This window comes from Pelodiscus sinensis, chromosome 1 (assembly GCF_049634645.1).
Source record: "Pelodiscus sinensis isolate JC-2024 chromosome 1, ASM4963464v1, whole genome shotgun sequence".
In the NCBI taxonomy this organism is placed as follows: domain Eukaryota; kingdom Metazoa; phylum Chordata; order Testudines; family Trionychidae; genus Pelodiscus; species Pelodiscus sinensis.
Genome location: NC_134711.1, coordinates 305,188,591 through 305,206,383, shown reverse-complemented (window position 1 = coordinate 305,206,383; position 17,793 = coordinate 305,188,591). Strand labels below are relative to the sequence as shown.

Sequence of the window (17,793 nt, the reverse complement as noted above, 5' to 3'; positions counted from 1 at the left end):
GTCTCTATTTTGTTTTAAATCCTTATCACTGAAGGATTATTGCTGCAAACTGAAGCTGTAAAGCAGAGGTGGGGGAGCCTGTTGAGTCAGCAGCCTATGACCCTTAGAAAAATCAAGGAGCACAACCAAGCAAAAAAAACCCACCATCACTGACCTGACAATACCTCTTCCCCTCCCTCCCCCCAAAACAGCCCTCTCAGATGTGGCCCTCAGCTCCAAAGTATGAAAAAAGACACCTTCCTTCCATGAAGCATCAGCCCTGGGCAGAGGAGGTTAGATTTTTTTGTGGGCTCTAAAATGAGGGACTGAGTGTGGTGGAGGGTGCTGCTGGGGAGTTGATAGAGGTGCAGGATCTGGGCAGAATGTAAGAGGTGGGAGTGCAGAGTCCAGAGGAGAGTGAGGGTGGGTGTGAAGTCTGGGAGGGTGGATGCAAGTGCAGTGTGAAGTCTGGGAGGGAGGAGATGGGGGGTGCCTATCTGACTCTGCATGTTGTGCTCTCTGTAGCACCCAGAGCCACGTGCTCCCCTTGCTAGGTGGAGCGCCCAGGCTGAATGTGGCCTGCAACTTGCCAAGATCAGGCCCAGGTGGCTTGGAATCTCCCCTCTGCCCCCACCTCAAAGTGGGGAACTGGTGCTCACCCCCCAGCTGCACCACTGGTGAGTGGGTGGGAAGCATCTCCGAATAAGGCAAGCCACAGACCACAGGTTTCTCACTCTTCCTGTAAACAAAGAACAGAATGATCCAGCCAAGCGGTGGCCATACCCAAAACAAGGTTTAAGCTGGCATCACTGCTACAAGGCTTAACCAAGAACTCTTCGATTGTATGATTTGATTCTTTAACGATTTTAACATTCATCCTTTCTTTGTGTCCTATAACCCTTTAGGCTATGTCTATACTCACAGCTTCTTGTGTGAAATATGCAAATGAGACTAAGCATGGAATATTGCCAAGCCTCATTTGCATATCTAATGAGCCACAATTTTTGCAGAAGAGGCTCTTGTGCCAGAAGGAGCTATCTACACTGCCCCTTCTTATGCAAGAAAAACCCTCTTGCGCAATGCAGCTACGCTGATTATTTTCAGGAGTAACAGCATTGCATAAGAGGGGTTTTCTTGCACAAGAAGGGGCAGTGTAGACAGCTCCTGGCACAAGAGCCTCTTATGCAAAAATGGCAGCTCATTAGGTATGAGGCTTGGCCTAATTTTCATATTTATTGCGCAAGATGCCGCAAGTGTAGACATAGCCTTAGATTCTAAATGATGGTCATGGCATGATTTTTGTACAAGAGAGGAGTTCTAAATTGACCTGGGAACACAGCTGGTCCTTTGGTATCAGAAGAATTTTTTTGTGATGATTGGTGTTCATAATCTAGTTTCATCCATTTCAGGAGTGTTGTGGGTGGTGATACAGGAGAACTGGAGTGTGAGAGGGAATTGCTTGTATGACTTCATTAGCCAAAGTGGTGAACCAAGAGTTCTGTGAATGGGTTGGTGTGCCTTATAGTAGAGGAACCTGAGCCACTCGCTTTCTAAGCAGCTCACTGTGAACTGACCCTCAATCTCCCTCCAAGTCCCTTGTTATACCCCTACCCATTTTGCTAGAAGACTGAGCCCATGTAGAGAAGGTAAGAGCCTGAGAGGTTTGGTATCTCTGCAGCCTGATCCACGTGGTGCTGGACACATTGACAGTATAGAAAACACTAGTTTTAGGAGAGAATTTTTTCCCTTACAATCACTGGGAACATTGGGTTTCTATGGTTCGGTTTCCCTTTTCCCTGCTTCCCCCTTATTAGTGGCCCCCGGGGGACTGCAGTTTAGCCCTTGTTTATGGAAACCATAAAAAAGAGTTAGGGCAGGGGAAGTGCTTTGACCATGATTCCCACTGGTGACTGGAAGCCATCCTTTGGGCTATCTGGGGAGGAACTCTTATGCTTCCCAGCCCTCTGAGTCTTAATGCTGATTGGCTGAGCTTGAGGCTTAAGCTCTCCTCTTTCTACTTCCATCAGTTTCATCTTACCATCTAGGGCAGTGGTCTCCAACCTTTTTACACCCAAGATCACTTTGTAAATGACAGAACAAACCAAGATCTACCTGCCCCCCGTTCCTCTCTATTCTCCTCCTCCTCCATCACTTGCTCTCCCCTACCCTTATACTGCTGCTTTCCCCCCCCCAGTTCTTTTGTAGGAAGAGGTTTTTCCAACATTTGACCTGTTTAGACTGGACCAAGTATCAGAAAAAAATTCTTCTTTTGGAAGCCCCCTTATTCCTCGTGGAAAGAGGAATACAGGGGTGACCAAAAGATCATGTTTGCTCTTCCACTAAAAAAAGCAGAAGAACAAATGCATCCCTGGATGCAGATGAGTTTTTCTGGAAAAACTCCTGCAGTCTAGCCTTACCCTGGCTGGGTTGAGGGAGGATGTGTGGGCTCTGGGGTGGAAATGAAGGATTTGGGTGTGGGAATGGGTGAGAGATGCAAGCTCTGGGAGGAAATCTGGATGCAGGAGGAGGTAGAGAAAAGGATGCTGGGTCGGGGAGGGAGCTTCAGGCTGGGCAGTGTTGGGGTCAGATATTGGGTTAGGGTACTAAGCAAGCCACAGGCTTGTGGATATGAGGGTGCAGGAATTTGGGTTGGGGTATGTGACGGGCTCAGGGCAGGGGGTTCCAGTGTATGATAGGTTCAGATCAAGTGTTATGATGCTGTGGGCAGATGGGGGCTTGGCTCCAATTGGGAGTTTGTTGGCCAGGCTTCATTTTTAAATAAAATACTGTGTCAAACGCAAAGGCTGTGTCTACATTGGCACGATTTTGTGCAAAAGCGCCCGCTTTTACGCAAAAACATGCTGCCTGTTTACACTGGTGGGGAGTTCTTGCACAAGAACACTGACGTTCTAATGTGTGAAATCAGTGCTTCTTGTGCAAGAACTCTGATGCTACCGCTCAGGAAAAAGCCCTCTTGCACAACTGTTCTTGCGCAGGAGGCCAGTGTAGACAGGAAACATGAATTTATTGCGCAAGAAAGCCTGATAGCTAAAATGGCCATCGGAGCTTTCTTGCGCAAGAGAGCGTCTACACTGGCACGGATGCTTTTGCGCAAAAGCACATCTCTTGCACAAAAGCACATGCCAGTGTAGACGCGCTCTTGAGCAAATACTTTAACGCAAAAACTCTTGCGCTAAAAGTATTTACGCAAAATCTTGCCAATGTAGCTGTAGCCAAAAAGTTTCTGCATTGTCTTTATTTATGAGAAGGGCAGGGAATCTGTTTTGAGTCAGGGATCGCTAACCCACAGAAAAAGTCAGTTGGGGCCACACAAGTGAGATGCAAAATAAAAACTCCAAAACACCCACAAGCCTCACTAATGTGGCCCCAAGGGACATGGTATTGGGGAAGGGTGCCAGAGGGTACTGGGACAGGGTGCCAATGGGTGCTGGGGCAAGGGCCAGTGGAAAGGGACAGGGTGCTGGGCAGGGCAGGATGCCAGCGGGGGCAGGGAGCAGAGTGTTGGCTTGAGCAGGGAATCCTCAGCATGCGCCTTCCCCCCCTACCCAGAGGAGGAAAGTTCCGGTAAGAGCCTCCTTCCAGGACTTCTCCCCTCTCCCCCGCAAAGGAGGAAAGCCCCAGTGCACATTTCCCCCCAGGGACTCTCCCCCCCCAGCACATGCTTCCACACAGGACTCCTACCTCCTCCCCCACTGAGGGGGGGAGCCCCGGTGCATGCCTCCCTTCCTCTTCCCCCTCCCCGGAGGGAAGCCCTAGTGCACGCTTCCCCCCAGCACACGCTTCCACAGGGACTCTTTCCTCCTCCCCAGCGCACACTTCCCCTCCAGACTCCTACCTCCTCCCCCGCAGAGGAGGGGAGCCCTGGTGTACGCCTCCCCACCCTAGGACTCCTACCTCCTCCCAGTGCACGCTTCCCCCTGGGACTCCTCCCTCCACTTCCGGGCCCAAGCTTGCCCTCAGGACTCCCCTGCTCTGTGGGGGAGGAGGTAGGAGTCCTGGTGTGCGCCTCTCCTCCCCTCCACCTCAGTATGCGTCTTTCTCCGGGACTCCTACCTCCTCCTGGCGCACCACAGACCTGGAGGAGGGGAGCAGGCAGCGCACTTCTGGAAACCCCAGGAGTGGCACGCAGCTGCCGGACTACCCTCACCCCGCGGGAAGCCGGCACTACCTCAATTTTCAGAGGTAGGTAGTGGGGCTTCTTCGGAGTGGAGGGAATTGGGGGGCCCCGAACGCCTCGCGATCAACTGGTCGAGCCCTCCCGATCGACCAGTAAATCACAATTGACAGATTGGTGACCACGGATCTAGAGACTTCAGCAGGATGTGGGTCTGCTCCTGCCCCCAAGAGCCTCTCTTTGTCACCGAGTCCACATGGCCTAGGTGTTTGACAGCCTAGATAAGGCAGCTGATAGTTTCTTTCCCTTCAAATTAGATCCCATATCTTGCCTGGCCAGACACCCCTGAAAGGAACAAGCAACCCCATGACATTCCTCCATTGACCTTCAGTTGTCCATGTGGACAACAGGAGCTGTTTAGCTAAGGTTTTCACTTGGTGCCCATCACCACTGAATCTGAGGGCAAAGTGTCAGTGTCATTTACCACATGGGAAGTAGAGATTTTAGGTATCAAGTAATAGAATAGTTGAGTAACTACATAAAATATCGGGGGGATGCCAGGCAGCAACTGGTCCATGAAAGGAGCGAATTTAAAAACCAGATTCCCATGCAGATTTACTACCTGCTGCCCCATGCTGCTGCACCTAATACAGAGGAAGCAGCATGGGGTGGCAGCAGCTCCTGTGTGCAGGGGATCTGAGCTCCCCACAGACTGAGGCTGCTGCAGGGCAGGGGGGAGGCTGTCCATGGGATGCAGAGTAGCCTCTGTTTTCAGGGAGCGGTTACCTCGGAGACTTCAAGTAAACTAGAGATTATGGCCAATTTGGTGGATTAATAAGGGTAAAGGGAATGTCTCTGTCAGAAGCCAGATTCGGCCTGGTATAACATATCTATCACCACTAGGTTCAACTAATCCCAGAATAAAACAGACAGGTGTGTTCAGGACTAAACCATGTACCGTATTTTCCGGCGTATAGGGCGACTGGGCGTATAAGACGACCCCCTATCTTTTTAATTAAAAGATAGGGTTTCATCTTATACCCCAGCGCCCTTCTGCCTCCTTTGCTCCCGGTGTCCCTGGTCTGCTGGAGATGGTCTGCTCCCGGTGCCTCTGGTCTGCTGGGGACCATCTCCAGCAGACCAGAGGCACCGGGAGCAAAGCCGCCAGGAGCGCCTGGGCTCCCCCCCGCTGGAGCCCCTCCGCGGCTTTGAAAGCCTCGGGGGAAGCCGGTGGGGGGGGGCATCCCAGGCGCGCATGGGCTGCCCGCCCGCCGGAGCCCCTCCGCGGCTTTGAAAGCCTCGGGGGAAGCCGGCGGGGGGGCATCCCAGGCGCGCATGGGCTCCCCGCCCGCCGGAGCCCCTCCGCGGCTTTGAAAGCCTCGGGGGAAGCCGGCGGGGGGGCATCCCAGGCGCGCATGGGCTCCCCCCCCGCCGGAGCTCCTCCGCGGCTTTGAAAGCCTCGGGGGAAGCCGGCGGGGGGGCATCCCAGGCGCGCATGGGCTCCCCCCCGCCGGAGCCCCTCCGCGGCTTTGAAAGCCTCGGGGGAAGCCGGCGGGGGAGCATCCCAGGCGCGCATGGGCTCCCCCCCGCCGGAGCCCCTCCGCGGCTTTGAAAGCCTCGGGGGAAGCCGGCGGGGGAGCATCCCAGGCGCGCATGGGCTCCCCCCCGCCGGAGCCCCTCCGCGGCTTTGAAAGCCTCGGGGGAAGCCGGCGGGGGGGTATCCCAGGCGCGCATGGGCTCCCCCCCCCGCCGGAGGAAGTGAGAACCACTAAAGTTCTCCTCAAGATAGGGTTATAAAGGGTTTAAGGCAGGAAAACTTGGATAGCATGCTGAGTGCAAATATAGGGGACATGCAAAATTCAGCGTGCTGAGTGCACCTGTTGACTGCGTGCGCATCTGAAAAGGTGGAGTGCACAAGTTTAGGGAGGAGTGCAAAGGTTCTCCTCAGGCTGTTTTGGCGGGAAAACCTAACTGTCAAGGGAAAAAAAATGGAACCCAACATAACCTCCATTTTATATCTTAGGTCAGGGTAACAAAGCCTGGACCCTCCATGGACAGAGGCTGCTATGTTGCAGCAGCTGCTCCTGCCCCCCACCTCTGCAGAGGGATGAGCAGGTGGCACTGCGGAGCCAGTACTGGGGGAACTAGCTTTTAAACCAGCCCCCCTCCCCAGCTCTCCCCACCTTGCTCCCTCTAATACAGAGGCAGCAAGGGAGGGAAATGCGAGTAGTCAAGATTAACCGATAAGCCTAGGCTTATTGGTTAATCATATACTCAACTATTCATTTACATCCCTAGTGTGAAGACAATTTCCCTTCTTAACAAAAGCTTGACTTTTTTGTTTTAATTCAATCTAAGGCAGCATGAATGTTGGCAAACAGGGGGTTGTTTCCTCTAGTACTAGTAGAGTTCTAGTACTAGTAGAGTAGATACAATCCCCTTACTATGGGCTCAGTCTTAGTCAAATGTGTTTGGTAGCAGTTTAGTAAGGGGAATAAGCTACATCAGTGTAAGGTACTTTTATGAAGATACTATCAAGGGAAGGGGTGGTTTCTCCACCTCTTGATGTCTTCCACTAAAGACAGAAAGCTGTTCTGGAATATACTTTGATCCAAACCTCACTACTGCACCAGACAGGAAGCCTATGATGTGCAGTGGCATCAGATTCAATGATCAAATGGTCTCTTCTGGCATTAAGTCTATACATCTACATAAAACTGAGTATGGCACATTGAGCAGCTTTTGATGTCTTCATGAGCAGACTGTCTTACTTGCACCTGCTGTCATTGACTCAAGTCACTGTCTCTCAACTTCCTTTGACCAATAAGTTGAGGTGCTGCAAAAGGCCTTTGTGATGTGTCTGTCACATCCACTCCTCTCTTGCAAGGCTTAATGTCCTGCTCTTGGGCCAGCCCCTTTGGATGTCTGAGCTGCTCCCATATTGGACACTGCTTGGACAGCCCCAGGAAGCTGGTCCCAGGCACTAGCCCGGAGCAGCAGGAGCATCTGCAGGAATACCCCTTGGCACCTATATTTTAGGGGTATTTTTAGTGAGTCATGGACAGAACACAGGCTGCTACTTTTTTATTGCCATGACCTCTCCATGACTTTCACTAAATCACAAGACGCCAAGAGAAACCTGGCAGTTTTCTTAGAAAGTTTGTTCCTGTAGTTAGTCATCTAAAAATCTAAGTTAACTTTGAATGTCTGGCTTCATCAAGACAGTCCTATAGTACTTGTTGTTTTCTTTTCAGGGAAGTGTGGTTAAGCATAGCTCCCCTACAGCCTTTCCAGAGTATACTGTTTACCATTCTGTATCACAGGACTCAAGTTTCAGTAAAACACAGTTGGTAAGATTTTCAAAACCAAGAGGCATTAAAGAGTCTAAGTTGAAAATTTCAAAGATAAAAATGGCAGCTTAATTCCCATTGAAATTAACAGTAATAGGCCTAACCACCATTTCCATTTTTGAAATATTCTCCCCTGAAGTGTCATTGAAAGGGTGTTTGCATCCATCATTTTAAATCAATAGGGACTACGCAAATGCGAAAATTGCATCCTTTGATTTTCCAATAAAATAGACACTTGCACATAAATCCCAGGTTTCATTACAAAACTTTATTAAAAAGATTCACCTTACTCTTCACTTTTAAGTGCAGACCTTCCTCAATTAAAAAAGCTTTTGTACAATAATCTAGAGCTGGTTAATCTGAGTCATAATACAAGTAGAAATGGAGTTTAAACTGGCAGACTAAATCTGCAATTAGGGAAGCTTGGGTAGTGGTTATCACTCAAATCTTGGGAATACACTCTAGGTTGCTACATTATTTAAATTATCAATTTTTCACCTATATAAAAACTCAGTACATTAGTTACATAATGGTATTGCTTAATGTGACTCTGGCCTTCTGATACGTTTCTTGGATTGACCTGAGAAAGGAGTCAAGCACTTCTTTTATTCCCAGAAGTCTCTTAAAGGATCTGGTGTTCAAGGAGTCTTTTTGGCTCGTAGTTTTTCCAATGTTTTCTGTAAGCAAAAACAGATGCTTAAGTATCTAGCAAATTGATTTAGATTTGAAGTTCCTAAATAACAGTTGTATGAATAAGTTAAAAGCTTAATAGGGAAGGCATTAAGATTCAATGCAGTATTGAATACATGCCACTACAGCAGATTGGATTAGGCAGACAATGAGATATTTAAAAAATGGTATTCAGAATGCTCAAATACATCAGTGTATATTGGCACCAGGCAATATTATGTAAATAATGGAACAAGCACAGTAAATATTATTATTATTCCCCATTCCAGAAAGTCAGGAAGTACATGCTCTAATTCAGGGGTGGGCAATAATTTTCATTGGGGGCCACACTAAGATTTTGATAAGTGATCAAGGGCTGCAGTTCTATGGAGGACATGGGGGTCAGGGATGGTGGATGGGGTGCAGGAGAGGGAGTTATGATTAAAGATAGAATCATAGAATAATAGGACTGGAAGGGACCTCAAGAGGTCATCGAGTCCAGCCCCCCGCCCTCAAGGCAGGGCCAAGCTCCGTCTACACCATCCCTGACAGATGTCTATCCAACCTGTTCTTAAATATCTCCAGAGAGGGAGATTCCACCACCTCCCTTGGCAATTTATTCCAATATTTGACCACCCTGACAGTTAGGAATTTTTTCCTAATGTCCAATCTAAACCTCCCCTGCTGCACTTTAAGCCCATTACTCCTTGTCCTGTCCTCAGAAACCAAGAGGAACAAATTTTCGCCTTCCTCCTTGTGACACCCTTTTAGATATTTGAAAACCGCTATCATGTCCCCCCTTAATCTTCTTTTTTCCAAACTAAACAAGCCCAGTTCATGAAGCCTGGCTTCATAGGTCATGTTCTCTAAACCTTTAATCATTCTTGTCGCTCTTCTCTGCACCCTTTCCAATTTCTCCACATCTTTCTTGAAATGTGACGCCCGGAACTGGACACAGTACTCCAGCTGAGGCCTTACTAGTGCAGAGTAGAGCGGCAGAATGACTTCACGAGTTTTGCTTACAACACACCTGTTGATACAACCTAGAATCATATTTGCTTTTTTTGCAACAGCATCACACTGTTGACTCATATTCAACTTGTGGTCCACTATGACCCCTAGATCCCTTTCCGCCATGCTCCTTCCTAGACAGTCGCTTCCCATCTTGTATGTATGGAACTGATTGTTCCTTCCTAAGTGGAGCACTTTGCATTTCTCTTTATTAAACCTCATCCTGTTTACCTCTGACCATTTCTCTAACTTGCTAAGGTCATTTTGAATTATGTCCCTATCCTCCAAAGAAGTTGCATCCCCACCCAGTTTGGTATCATCTGCAAACTTAATAAGCGTACTCTCTATCCCAATATCTACGTCATTGATGAAGATATTGAACAGTACGGGTCCCAAAACAGACCCTTGAGGAACTCCACTTGTTATCCCTTTCCAGCAGGATTTAGAACCGTTAACAACAACTCTCTGACTACCGTTATCCAGCCAATTATGCACCCACCTTATCGTGGCCCTATCTTAGTTATATTTGCCTAGTTTATCAATAAGAATATCATGCGAGACCGTATCAAATGCCTTACTAAAGTCTAGGTATATGACATCCACCGCTTCTCCCTTATCCACAAGGCTCGTTATCCTATCAAAGAAAGCTATCAGATTAGTTTGGCATGACTTGTTCTTCACAAACCCATGCTGGCTATTCCCTATCACTTTATTACCTTCCAAGTGTTTGCATATGATTTCCTTAATTACCTGCTCCATTATCTTCCCTGGGACAGACGTTAAACTGACAGGTCTGTAGTTTCCTGGGTTGGTTTTATTCCCCTTTTTATAGATGGGCACAATATTTGCCCTTTTCCAGTCTTCCATGATTTTTCAAAGATCATAGCTAAAGGCTCAGATACCTCCTATCAGCTCCTTGAGTATCCTGGGATGCATTTAATCAGGACCTGGTGACTTGCTGACATCTAACTTTCCTAAGTGCTTTTTAACTTGTTCTTTGTGTATCCTATCTTCTAAACTTACCCTCTCTCTGCTTGTATTCACTACGTTAGGCACACCTCCAGACTTCTCGGTGAAGACCGAAACAGATGTTAAAGACTAGTCGACTATCTGATAAGCAAATGCTTATCGGATAGTCAGTCAACTAATTAACCCCCCAGCAACAAAGGAGGGGGGAAGAGTGGGCACTTCAAAGGGCAGCGCCACACAGCTGCAGCACTGCCCCCTGGTTCAGCTGTGAGGTGCTGCCCCTTTTTGCATTTTGAAGAGGCAGCGCCACCTGGAGCCAGGGGTCAGCTGGTCTGTTGTGCATAGTATCCCTGAGCTGTCCAAATCAAAAACCACAACACATCACTTTACACTTGCAATTCTATTTTTTACTTTTGTTAAGAAAAAATAACATGATTACATGGTCTGGTCTCAGCCTGGACTAAAGCCAATTAATAGTAAGGCCAGTGCCAGAAAACATGTTCTGAAGGCACAGAGGTTCCTGGAATGCACAGGTTACTCTTTGCTAGTTTTCATGCCTTGGAAAACGTGGGGCATTCATCTTCCACCATTTCAGTGGACTGCATTCCAATGAAGGGCAAGGCTCCCTGAAGTAATTATCTAGTTCATTTTCCACAGTATTGTCCTCATCAGTATCCTTTTCAGTGTAACCTTCACCTAGAAAAGTGGTTCCCAAACTTTTCGGCATCACGCCCCCTTTTTGAAAAACCCTCAGACACCCCCCACCCCCCCAGCACAGCAAAACTTGCTGGGGGGGGGGGGGGGAGGAGGAGAGGGAGAAAAAAAAGGAACTGACTGGGGCAGCAAAACTTGATGGGGGAGGGTGGGCTGGGTTGCATTGCCCCTCCCCCCAGGGGGGCACGCCCCTCAGTTTGGGAACCCATGACTTAGAAGCATCAGCATGCCACTTGTCTTTTTCTTTGGCGCTGGCTTTGTTGGCTGATCTGGCTCAGCACCTCTCAGTTCAGCCCCAACACTTGGAAGTTCCTCTGTTTCCAGTCCTAATGCAAGTTCAAACTTTGCCTTGGTAGCATCCTCGACAGCAGATGAAAGAAACTGCATGTACTTATGGCATGGTCCTAACAAGGAGGCAATAAGTACCAGTTAGGCAGTTATGTTAGGGTCACTGGGTGTCATGCAAAGCTCCAGAGAGGGACCAACATCATTTCTGAAGGTATTGACAATTTTATTCTCAGAAACAGAATCACTTTTCAGGTGAGTGTGGAGAAGACTGTTGCAAATTGTGTAAATATTTGAAATTGACTCTGTTCAGCAGACATGACAGTCATGTAGTAAGATGAAGGCCTAAAACAAAGCAGGCTGGCCCCTGCTTATAGAACGTAGCATGAACAGGGCTGAGAGCAAAACACCAATTGGTCCAGGTATAGAACAGGAATTGGTACTGGTCATAACTTGAAAGTACATGGTACCACCAGCTCATTAAAAAAGACCTTGGTAAACACTCCCCACAGATTATCAAGTTTGGTACTTATCAAACAACTTATCAAACTTGGCTACTTTTGGGTGACCTTTCACTAGAATGACAATTGGCTAACTCAAAAGCCATGCTCCTACCAAATTGAGTCCCTACTCTAAAATCACGAAGCTACTCGAACTTCTTAAAGAAAAGGTAACTAGGGTTTTAACATGTCAAAATGATATTTTCCTCTAGTCTCATTCTCAGAAACAGCTGAAAGGTTTTGACTGACAAGTTAATTTTTTTTTTGTTTAGCAAGAGGGTTACACCAGAAAATGAACAATTTCAGCCAAACAGTTATTATAAGCAATTGAAAATGGGTGTCTTATAATAGAAAATCTCAGACAACCTTAACTGATGGTACTACCAACTATGCTTACAATATTTTCAAAAGTTGCTGCAAGTAGTTATTCAAAACGTAAGATCCAAATCTTCAGATGAACTCCAGTTTTTAGCAATACTATGTAGATAGCAGGCTCATCAAAAAAAGGGACTGCACAGATTAGATTGTTCAGTACAATTAGAACTGCTCAAAACAACAGGCATTAAAATAGGGAAATGCTAGGCCAAGAGGTTGAAGATACTTTACCACATGCAGTTACCTTTTGAAACTCTTTGGCCTTTTCCCTGTTTTTAGCATAGGTTTCTTGTCTTGATTTCTCTTCCTTTCTGCTTTTCACTTCAGCTAGTTGATTATAAAGTCTGCCAAACAATAAAAAATGTGTTTATTTCAATTGTAACAACTCAAACAGACCACAGAAAGGGAAAAAGAGTTTGACACTGACTATGTCAAAACTCTTTTCACTAACTTTAACAGAAATAATTTATAATTACGGATAGCGAATGAGCTCAGATGCAGCAACAGTTAGGTCTTGGCCTAACTTTCCCTAGCACGAGAGTTGTTTTGCCATTTTTTTCCCTCTTACATAGATCAGATTAAATAAAGCTACTGCTAGCTAGATAAAAGGTTATGTTTTGTTCATGGAATATGTTGCATTAGATTTTTGGTACAAGGAAAAGTTAGTGTAATAAACGTACAGCCTTGTAATGCTAAAAGTAATGTTTACTGGGAAAATTAAGGACCACATGACAACTGTATAAACAGAAAAAGTTGTGTAAATTGAAGCTTACACATGCATACTGTGTGCATTACAGAACAGTGGCATAGCCAGATTGGGACAGGTAGGTGGGCAATGATGTCGGGGGGAGGGAGGGGGGGGGGGAGAGGGAGGGAGGAAATAAGAGTGATGCCGCCCTCCCCCAAGCTGGCCTTGGAAGAGGGGGAGGGATAGATGATCTGCCCTGGGGTGCTATAAGAATGTGCCCCTCCCAATCCCCACCCATTTTGCCCTCCTTGCTCCGCCTCCCTGACAGGAGGGCCTGGCAGGCAGGGTCAGTACATTGGGACTTGCCCTGATCTGCATGCTGGCGGGAGGGAGGTTAGGTTCCAGGAGTTTGCCCTGGTCTGTGCACCTGGTGCTCCTACTTGGGAGCGGGGTCAGGGCATGGAGGCTTGAAAGCCCACAACCCCGCTTCCTAGCAGGAGCATGAGGTGAGTGGAACAAGGCAAGCCCCCAAACCGTCTCCCCTGGTCCAGCTGGAGCACCAGCTGGAGAAGGGCAAGCCCCTGCGCGCCAGTGGGAGCAGACAGAGGACTAGGGGCAGCTGGGCCTGTATGTTAAGTGGGTGGGCCCTGACCCATTCCTGGGTATATCCCTGTTACATAAGAACACTTAGTGCTGACTGGAGAATAATTAAATTCATATATATGTAACAAAGACAAGTATAAGAGTGCAAGTGAAGGGATAGAGGTAGCACCAAACTGGAGAAATACTTGAGCGGAAACTGGAGGGAGGAAGTAGCCTGACAGATCAGACCAGGGATTGGAGGTGGCGATGTAACCTATAGAACTAACCTGCTTCCTTGCCTATAGATATATACATTTATTATTGCCTTATGGTTTTGATTATAGGTTTATTATAATCAGGGCTTGCTGAGCTGCAGCGAGACCCGCTTGCCAGCCGCGCTGTCCGGCGATCTGCACATGCGCAGATCGTCCGAACCTGGCTCTTCCGAGTTGTAATCTACTCGCCATGGGCAAGTAGATTACATAGATTGTCGAGCCCTGATTATAATGAGTTACAGTAGGTTTATACTGGCAGCTTGGCTGTAACACAAGAGACTTACAGGCCACTTCCTAAAAACTGAGTTAAGGCAAAGTTAGTATTTTTGTCTGGGAGCTTTCATCCAGATAGTACAGTTAACTCACATATATTCGGGGTCTTTCACCTAGATAGATGGCGGTAAGATAGAGCAGTGTTTCTCAACTTTTTAAAATAAAGTACCCCCCTTTTAAAAACAAAATTATAAGTACCTCCAGAGCCAGGCACGCTCAGGTCCCCCGCTCTAACCCACTGCCCCTTCCCCAGAGCCAGGCACAGGAAATACGGTAACCCTACCTTTGAAGGCCCTGCTTCCGCCGCCCGGCCCTGCCTTGGTGGCTTTCTGCAGGGAGCAAGTGGCCCACCAGTGCCAGGCTCACTGTGTATGGCTGTGCACTCCCATCCCATCCCAGCGCCCCTCTAGCATGGCGCTCGGGGGCAACCCTCCCCCCCGCCACTACATCACTGATCCGGGGGGGCAGGGGCGGTTCTTTTTGTGCAAAGCTTATTGTGCCACTTCACCGCCTTTTAGCTCCTCTCCGCAGAGCCACGGCAAGGGGCAACGGGGATAAGTTGTACTGAGCTGCTGGCGGGGGTGGGAGTAATGCATGTCTCCAGGTTCAGTCACCCTCCCTGCTGAAGCACCTCGGGGAGGCTGCCGGAGAGGAAACGAACTAGGAGAGGTGGCCGTGGAAGTGATTTTTTTTCCTTCCCACTCAAACCTGCCCCTCAATTTGGAACTGCCCTGGGTCTCACAGGAGCCGCCCCAGCCTGTGAGTCTGATGTTATAGATTCCCACTGTGGAAGGAAAAGCAGTAAACTGTGGGTTAAAAAGGTGGCCATGTTGCGTTGTTGCTAGATCATGAGGGAGGTCTTGCAGACCCTCAACCACATCTTCAAATTTGCTGCTTAGAGGATTGAGTAGTTGGTGGGTGGCCCTGGTTACGGCACCTCCTCCGAAGTCGTTGTTTCAGCCTGGTGTCTTCATAGGGCCTCTCTGGTCGGTTGTATTGTCCATATGTGTTATATGGGATGTACCATCTGCCTTTGTAATGCGTGTGTACAGCCCAACATGTGAAGTGTGGTTTTTGAATTCTTACTGTTGTGGAGCATTTCATCTGTAGAAGCGGCAAATAATTTTTGCTTGTCAAATGACAAGTCTTCTACTTCGGGCTGAAGTTCTCTGGGGAACTCCGGATAACTGTAGCCAGAAGTTATGCACATCACTACCACCATAGCTGTAGTTCTGGCTGCAGTGTCAGCAACATCCACTGGAGTCTGAAGAGTGGTGCGAGCCATCGCCTGGCCTTCATGGACTTTCGCTTTCAAGATAGGTCTTTTGGACTCAGGAAGATGTGGTATCAGTTCTAACTTCAAATAACTGTCGAAATCATGATTTGCTATGAGAGCAGAATAATTTGATACTCTTAGTTGTAGGGTGGAAGAGGAGTATATTTTCTTGCCAAATAAGTCTAGCTTTTTAAGGTCCTTGTCTGTGTTGCCAGTCCTTTGCTCTTTGCTGTGCCGATTCGACAACTAAAGAGTTTGCTTGTGGATGTGTAAACAGAAAGTCAAGTTTGCTTGTGGATGTGTAAACATTGTCTTTTGGTGGAACGAAGTACTTTGTCAATCTTCTTATTAGTTGGTTGAATGGATGTGGGTGTCTTCCACAGATCCTCTGAAGTTTCCATGATTGCCTCGTCTATTAGTAGGGCAATCTTGCTATGTAATGTAGGATGCAGGTTCTTTAGCAGGTGGTGTTGTTTCTTTTGTACTTCTTGGAGGGAGACATGTTGACTTGTTGCTACTCTTTTGAATAATTCTTGAAATTGTTTGAGGTCATCAATCGCTAGGGTATCTGATGGTATAATCAAGTTGTCTTGTTGGGCACTTAGATTGTCAGAGTGTGTGATATTTATTGAGTGAATGTCTGATTTGTTGTCTGAAATTTGTTCCTCCTCCTCTGCGTGTGTTCCAGGAGGTAGGGCCCTGTGGCTGAGGCAGGCTCCTTCAGGATGGTGTGGAGTGGACTGAGGACCAGTGTCTATATGGGTCCCAGCGATCCCAGGCCCCCATTGTGGTGGGTAAGGTGGGGGTAGATAAGGCCAGTAGGAGTGCCATGGGCTTTGTTGTGGTCCAGCCCTATAGTAGTAAGAGCGAGACCTCCTTGGCGATGCGTACCTCAAAGAATATATCACGTGCCGGTAATCATCAGGTAAGGAAGCACATTGAAAGGACATTGGAGATATAGACCTGGGAGGGGACTCTCTTGCTAAAGACCTCCCAGGTGAGCAGTCAGTGGGAGGCAGGCATGAATGCTGTTGCCGGCTGCGAGTGTCAGATGCTGCCTGGGGCTGTTCTGTAGCAGCCTCATCAGGATGTTTCTCACTGTCTGCTGCCGGTGGCAGTGTGGAGATCTGGGGCGCAGTTGTAGCCAGTGCCGGCTTAGATGTATGGGGTTTCTTGTGTTGTGGTGCTGAGGCTTTAAGCGGTGCCGCCGCTTTCAGTGGTGCCAGAGCTTTCAATAGTGCCACAGTTTGAAGCAGTGCCAGCCGGGTGTTTAGAGTGTTCCTGGGACCGCTTGGAAGCAGTGCACACTGGTCCCGGTGCGGAATGCGAGGATCTTCCCACTGCTTTATTAGCAGGGGTCCTCGTACTGCCATGCGTCTCTCCCCTGCTTTTCAGGGAGGAGGAAGTAGGAGAGAGAGTGAAGGTGAGGCTCTCTGCCTTGTTACAGCTTTGGGTGGCAGGGGGGAGGGTGTGCGTGTTCCTGCTGCGGTTTCCCGTGTTCCTCTGTAGGCTGTAGAGTCTTTTCAAACAAAATCATCCTCAGGCGGAGGTATGCCTGGAATGAGGTGAGGGGGAAATCTCGCTCCCCTGGGGTACAGAGCCCCCAGAAGGGTCCGAGGCTGGAGGTCAAATCAGTGAGGCAGGAAAGAAACCTAAAAGAGAAAACTTTATGATGCATGCATGCAGGCTGTCACTTCCAAGAGTGAAGCAGCCCTGACACACAGATTCAGGGAATCTTTATACAGTATGCTTAGACAGTTCAGTTGTGGATTGTTCTTCTTTAACATATCAAAGTCTCAGCAGAAGTACTCTGAGACTTCTGTTCACCCCAGGAGTGCTAGAAGTAAGTTTTTACAGTACACAAAGCCACATGAGAACTTGAGTGGAGGAGTCTACAAGGCAAACTGTGACAAAGATAAGGGTTTACATGACAAATTGTGACAGACTAGGAGTATCCATGAATTTGAGATGGGAGGCATTGTAAGGGTCTTGATTAGAGCTAATTTGATTTCTCTCTGTTACAGGGAGAGAGGCCTGGAAAACTTTTTAACCCTTACAGCAGTTTTCTTTCAGAGAGTTTTGATTTCCTGCACAGTCCCCCCTTTAGACACAACTGGAGTTATTTGATTTTCCCCACAATTCCCCCCTTTAATACTCCTATTGGAGTATTACTCAAAGTTTATTCTGGACATTCTTAGGTATTCTTCTTTTTGCTGGGATGAATTCTTATCTTAGAGGAAGGTTTTCTTTATCTGCTGGGTAAATGACCCTTTGCCCATTCCCTGGATTTAACCTTACTTTACGATAGCAGGTATTTTCTGGGATCCACCCAGATCTTTACCAGTGCCAAATTTGTTTTCAAAACATAAGGGAAACATAGTCCCTGATGGATGTAATGCTTGAGTTAGGGGAATTCCTGAGGCAATCAGGTTTTTTTATGCCAAATTTGCCTGTTCCCCCCCCATGACTATGTACTTCTGGCACAGTGTTATCATTCTGGGCATCTACCCACTCCCGCTCTCCTGTAGAGTACTGACTACCAGTAGATCTGAATTTTAGGGGTCTGGTCCACAGGGAGGCAGGAGTTGGGATAAACTGTAATGGTAAAAGGCCTTCAGAGCCTATTATAAGCTGTTCACATATCCAACAGTCACTTGTATTGGTGAGGGACACAACCTTTTGCAGGGCTTCCCAAAAAGGGTGGGGAAAGTT

General features: G+C 47.8%; 1 protein-coding gene and 1 long non-coding RNA gene across 5 annotated transcripts in view; one reads left to right on the top strand and one right to left on the bottom strand.

The window, feature by feature from the left end:
* Positions 1-7,712: 7,712 nt before the first annotated feature.
* The window catches only part of CEP295 (centrosomal protein 295), an 83,673-nt gene continuing 73,592 nt past the window's right edge, over positions 7,713-17,793 (bottom strand). For all 4 annotated transcript variants that reach the window (XM_075919302.1, XM_075919300.1, XM_075919301.1 and 1 more), the window contains 2 exons: positions 12,232-12,331; positions 7,713-8,141 (listed from right to left, as the gene is read on the bottom strand). In XM_075919302.1, coding sequence (XP_075775417.1) covers positions 8,103-8,141; positions 12,232-12,331 — 139 coding nt within the window. In that variant the 3' untranslated portion in view covers positions 7,713-8,102. The remainder of the gene's footprint in view (positions 8,142-12,231; positions 12,332-17,793) is intronic.
* The window catches only part of LOC142826547 (uncharacterized), a 50,945-nt gene continuing 46,027 nt past the window's right edge, over positions 12,876-17,793 (top strand). The window contains exon 1 of the long non-coding RNA XR_012900749.1: positions 12,876-16,646. This is a non-coding gene — a long non-coding RNA (uncharacterized LOC142826547). The remainder of the gene's footprint in view (positions 16,647-17,793) is intronic.